This window comes from Engraulis encrasicolus, chromosome 15, assembly GCF_034702125.1.
Source record: "Engraulis encrasicolus isolate BLACKSEA-1 chromosome 15, IST_EnEncr_1.0, whole genome shotgun sequence".
NCBI classification, from domain to species: Eukaryota; Metazoa; Chordata; class Actinopteri; order Clupeiformes; family Engraulidae; genus Engraulis; species Engraulis encrasicolus.
In genome coordinates, this window is record NC_085871.1 from 19,960,447 (window position 1) to 19,966,444 (window position 5,998).

General features: G+C 44.4%; 1 protein-coding gene across 2 annotated transcripts in view; it reads right to left on the reverse strand.

Moving 5' to 3' along the window:
* Window positions 1-598: 598 nt before the first annotated feature.
* LOC134463874 (calcipressin-1-like) overlaps window positions 599-5,998 on the reverse strand; it is a 22,672-nt gene continuing 17,272 nt past the window's right edge. For both annotated transcript variants that reach the window (XM_063217200.1, XM_063217201.1), the window contains exons 3-4: window positions 3,043-3,202; window positions 599-2,027 (exon numbers count right to left, since the gene is read on the reverse strand). In XM_063217200.1, the coding sequence (XP_063073270.1) occupies window positions 1,840-2,027; window positions 3,043-3,202 (348 nt within the window). In that variant the 3' untranslated portion in view covers window positions 599-1,839. The remainder of the gene's footprint in view (window positions 2,028-3,042; window positions 3,203-5,998) is intronic.

Genomic DNA, 5,998 nt, shown 5'->3' on the forward strand with positions numbered 1-5,998 from the left:
CATTCATATTCGAGGCAAGTGCACTGATGAACATCAGCAGCGGTTTTACACATTTGGGGGGCCCTAGCCAAAATATACACCAAGGGCCCTCGAGAATATTTTATGCTGGTATTTATCATGGTGGGACTGACTGTTGGGGGCCCTATACAGACTAGAGGTGTAAATAATAATCCATATGTATCGATGCTACGCTACGACCGATGATCAAATCGTATCGTATCGTATCATATTGCGGGGCATTCTTAAGTATCGAAAATGATCGAATTGATGACCTCTGCCTTGTGCCCCAGCTCCATAACATAAAGGAAGCGGAAAAGTAATTGGGAAAAAAATTGAATCGAATCATATCATGTGGCATGCTTAAATATCAAAAATAGAATCGCTGCCTACGATACTGAAATCGATACCGAATCATATCGTCATGGAGACTGTGATTTACGCTTCTAATACAGACAGAAAATTTAGAGGGGCATTAGGCAATTGCCTAGTCTGTCTATTGATAAAACTGGCCCTGGGTGAACCTGTTTTCAATGCCAGGTGAAGGTGACTTCTATTTGGAACAGGGGCACAGGAACCACAACACACACATTAGTTTGGTGTAGATTTATTTTATTTAGGTCAAAACCCATAAGCTTACAAGCAAGATACCGTTATTCAAAATGGAGATTTGTCTAGCACATCAAAAAAAAAGAGCTACATAATGCTGTTCTTGCCGCATAGGCTATTTATGTTATTATTTAAAATGAAATCCTCTTGGTGTAAATGAACACATCGTCGTCGTCGTCGTCATTGTCAAGTATACTATAGAAGCTCCTGCCAGGTTTGGTATGGTCTTCTCGGAGAGTCACCTACTCTATCCTACTCGTCTCTTATCTAGGCTAATTTGTGCGCAGGTCTAGCTATATCGAGCTGTCTAAGTAGCAAAGTATAGGTTAAGGCTTCCCTCTTAAAGTGCACCATGCTTTTTTAGACTCACACTCACACGTCTGCAGTGATCTCGACAAGACAAAACCACTCACACACACGCCCCATGTTGTTTTTGTTTTTTTTCCGGAGACGACAACACAGAGCTACGTTGAGTCAGAGATGATAAAACTTTTTTCCCGTTTGTTTAAGTTATATTCTTCTTCTTTATCTTATTCTCCTTTTTTATATTACAGACAACAACAAAGACCATAGTGGTAAATACAGCAAGCCTCTGACCAAAACCACAAGAGGCCGTACATTGCAAAGGACAATCATCCACTGAACACAAAGACATAGTATTTTACACCACAGCCCCTTCACTTGTCAGGGTACAGAGCTGTTTATGAGCATACGTAGAAGAGAGGCTTTGACACTGTTACCCTGCCACCCAACCGCCTCAAAACTGACAGCCATCAAAAGTCAGCAAACTACCCACTCCCACCCTCTCACTGTTGTCCTGAAAAACAAACAGAACATACACAAGAAAATGACAAACATCTTCGGTGGGTTTAAAAAAAACAAAAACAAAAACAATAAACAGTTATGCTGTGACATGTTCTGACCATATCGCATACGCGATGTATGTCCTCCCTCCTCTGTGTACTCTAGAGGGCAATGGAGCAAAGAGAGGGAAAATAAATCAATTGAGATGAGGTGCTGCAGGCAGGCGTCGTTGCTGTGACGTGTGTGTTAGTGAACACCGCTTCTCGCACTTCAGCACCCTCTGCTGTTAGGGATGACAAAACACAGCAGCTGTCCCCCCAACTCAACTGCCACCACAGCTGTCGATGCTGCTGTTGGTGTTTGTCCCCCAACACAAAAAAAAAGAAAAAAATGGATGCCTGGACTCTGCGCTCCGGCTGTGGAGTGTGCTCACTCTGTGACGGTGGGGGTGTAGTCTGGACGGCGGGTCTGGATGATTTTGGGGCGCGGGCGTTTGCCTGCCTCCGCTGCCGCGTCGCCCGCGTCCCCCTCGCCCTCGGAGCTGTCGCCCCCCTCGCACACGTGCACGATCACGCTGGGGGTGGTGGGGGTGCCCGTATGGAGCTCGTACTTCTCCCCTGGAGAGAGAGAGAGAGAGACAGAGAGAAGAGGAGAAGAGAAGTGAAGAGGGCGAGAAAGCAAAAAAGGAGAGACAGAGAGAGAGGGAGGGAGATGAGAAGAGGGCGAGAAAGAAAAAAAAACAGAAAGAGCAACGTGAGAATATGAATACTGAATTGAAAGATTGCCAACTCTTCTGGAAAAAAAGGCAAACATTTTCTTCAGATGAGAGAGATACAGGGTGGGGGGGCAGAACAGGGGAACAGGGGGAGAGCAGCAACGTGAGACGGTGGGCCTATTTTTGCACCGGTGGGAACATGTGTGAATGTAAATGTCGAGCTGTGTTAATCCATGTTGTACATGCTGTGAAAGTCATGTAGGCTACATTGTGTGTGTGTGTGTGTGTGTGTGTGTGTGTGTGTGTGTGTGTGTGTGTGTGTGTGTGTGTGTGTGTGTGTGTGTGTGCGTGTGTGCGTGTGTGTGTGTGTGTGTGTACAGAGGGGGTTGAGAAAGGGAGAGAGATTGTGTCAAATGAAGCACTCTATTTGTTATTGGTGTTATTGTGCTAAAAGGCCTCGCAGAGGTTTGTGCACTTAGCAGGTGTGGTGGCCTCGTGCGTGCTGTACTTACACAATTCTCTCTCAATCTCTCTCTTTCTCTCTCTCTCTGTCTCTTTCTCTCTTTCTCTCTCTCTCTATCTCTCTCTCTCTCATAGCACGCAAATGCACACAAACATGCACACACTACCACTCACCCACCATACCTGTCCCCAGAGCAGGTGCAGGGCAGGTCATAGCATATGAAGAGCTGGACATCAGGGGTCAAGGTATATATAACACACGCACACACACACACACTCACTCACTCACTCACTCACTCACTCACTCACTCACTCACTCACTCACTCACTCACTCACTGACTCAACGCAGGTCATATTTGATGAGGGGCTGGGCATCAGGATCTCTCTCTCTCTCTCTCTCTCTCTCTCTCTCTCTCTCTCTCTCTCTCTCTCTCTCTCTCTCTCTCTACCATACCTGGACCCAGTTTGGAGACAGCGGAGAGCAGGTCGTAGTTGATGAGAGGCTGGGCGTCAGGAGTCTGCTGCCATCCCACTGGAGGAGACGCCGGGGGGGAGATGAGGAACTGCTTCTCTGGCTTAGGAGGCTGCAGACTGGGGCTGCCAATGTGCACCGACTACAGGGAGAGAGAGAGAGAGAGAGAGAGAGAGAGAGAGAGAGAGAGAGAGAGAGAGAGAGAGAGAGAGAGAGAGAGAGAGAGAGAGAGAGAGAGAGAGAGGGAGAGAGAGAGAGAGAGAGAGAGAGAGAGAGAGAGAGAGAGAGGAGGATGAGGAAGGACATAGAGATCAGCGAAAGAAGGGAAATGACAGAGAACGAGAGAAGCCAGAGTGAGAGAGAGAGAGAGAGAGAGAGAGAGAGAGAGAGAGAGAGAGAGAGAGAGAGAGAGAGAGAGAGAAGCCGGAGTGAGAGAGTGAGGGGAGAAAGTATGAAAAAAAGCCAAAGAACAAGAGAGAGAGGCAGAGAGGATGATTGGGAGAGGATGACGATGAAGAGAGAGAGAGGGGACAGACATTTTAAATACAACTGCGTGTACTTTTCTGTAAGCCATAATACTGTGTATCATGTGCAGTAATAGAAATACCAAGTCAAAGAGCTACACAGAAAAGGAGAGATAGTGATTACAGGACAAACAAAAAGAAAGAGAGAAAGAGCAAGTGAGTGAAATGTGCACCAAGTGGCACTGTGTGTGAAAGAGACAGAGGGAAAAGAGGTGAGTGACGTGTGGAGGGAAAGAGGGAGAGAGCGAAAGCAAGGGGCTGTGGATGTACAAGTACAGGTAGAGAGACTACTGAAATGTGTTCAAGATGAAAGATTCTACCAGCCACATCTATGTGGAGAGGCCATGGAAAATTACTGAGTAACACTGAATGTGGAACATAGAGTACATGATAACTGACTTTGAGAATCAGTAGAGGTAGTGAGAGAGTGGGAAGAGAGAGAGAGAGAGAGAGAGACAGAGACAGAGACAGAGAGAGAGATAGATAGATAGAGGGAGAGGATCAATCAATCAAGAGTTTATTGTCATTGTCAAAAAGGCAACGAAATTGTGTTTCGGGTACAATACTTAGTAGCAGCAAAAACTAATACAAAGTTTAGTACACCTGGGACGACTGCGCACTGCGCGCATCCACCTTCACAAATCTTGGTTTTAGACAAGTGTTAGACAACATTGGGTAAGGATGAGGAGAAAAAGATTCCATAGCTCCACATTGCAAACATTACAACATCAAGGCATAGAACAAAAAACCTCATTATGGCTATAAGCAGTGAAGACGAAGACATTGTACAAAACCGGGGGGAGGGGGGGTCAGAAAGCGCGGATGGGGAAAGTTATCTGAAAATGCCGGGAAATGAGAGAGAGAGGGAGAGAGAGAGTTGGACATAGAAAGTGGAGGGAAGGATGGAGTGATTAAGAGGGAACATATGTGTAGAGGCCATGAGGAAATATGAGAAGAGAAAAAGAGAAAAAAATAGGTGGATGGAGTGACAGAAAAAAATAGTAAAAATGTGAAACTTGATGAGAGGGAAAATTGGGGGAAATGATTAGATGAATGAAGTAAGAGAAAGAGAAACATAAAATGATGAGAGATGGAGGGAGGGAGAGAGAGAGAAAAGTAGAGGAAATCACATACACGATGTCCACCACCAGCAGTATTAATGATTTCATGAAGCACAAATGTGGAGTACATGAGGTGTGAAATTGAAAGCGCTCTTTGTGGGAAAATTGTGTGAGAAAATTCTACAGTACTTTTGCAAGTGTGTGTGTGTGTGTGTGTGTGTGTGTGTGTGTGTGTGTGTGTGTGTGTGTGTGTGTGTGTGTGTGTGTGTGTGTGTGTGTGTGTGTGTGTGTGTGTGTGTGTGTGTGTGTGTGCGTGTGTGCAACATGGCATCATCAAATTAAGTAAGATGATGCGCTAACTACAACTGTCTATCTCGTTTTTTGCACTATACACCTTTGCATGTTGACTGCATGTGACAGGTTAGGGAGAGGGATGGTTTTGGTCTGGGCACAGTTTCGCAACAAATTCGCCATTTCCCTCTCTTGTTTCACTGTTCTTCGCAAAAGAAAAGCAGAATAAATGTTGCTTTACTGACAGGTTATGGGCAGATTATAGTTCAGCAACGGCGCCCGTTGGTTCTGGTCGCTAACCACTGTTGATGTTATACATATGTGCACGAGGTCTCATTTCGTTAGCCACATTTGGCTACATACTGTAGCTACAAGGCTACAGTACAGTAGTCAGACTGCAGGCATTGTGCCGTGAGTGCTAAACTGATGTGTTGTTTGTTTGTTACTTACTAATTCAGTCATTGTAGCTTCATTTATTTACACACATCAGTGTTTCCCATACATTGAAGAAACTATGGCGCACCGCCATAGTTTCCGAAAATGTAAAAAAAAAAAATATATATATATTTCTTAAACTTTTTTTTTTTTTTAAACGATTTCCGTTTTTTTAAAAACAATTTGATAAACGATTTCCTTCGCATTTTCCTCCTGGAGTAAATACATCCTATAGAGAAAACCACGAGTGCTTGAAAGACAGAGGGATCAAAAGCCTAGTCAAATTGTTGTAGTTAACTTGGATTTGGGAGCAATAACGAACCTTTAGAGAAGGGACAGTTGGGATTTCACAGTGCTCCTAAATTCTTATCTGTGCTTTGTTTTATTTTTTCCATTGCATAGACCCCTGCAAGAGGGACAAATGAAAAGTGTGTCGCAAACACAAATGATTCACTGTAGGCCCTATCGCATTTTTAAAAAATATAAATGGCAATGTACTACTATACATTTCATGGGTAAAATCTTATGTAATTTCTCAAAACATAAATGGCTGAAATGTAGGCCTATAGTTTCTCCATGCGCCAATGTCATACTTTACTCATTGTTTTGCCGCATTTACGGCGTGTG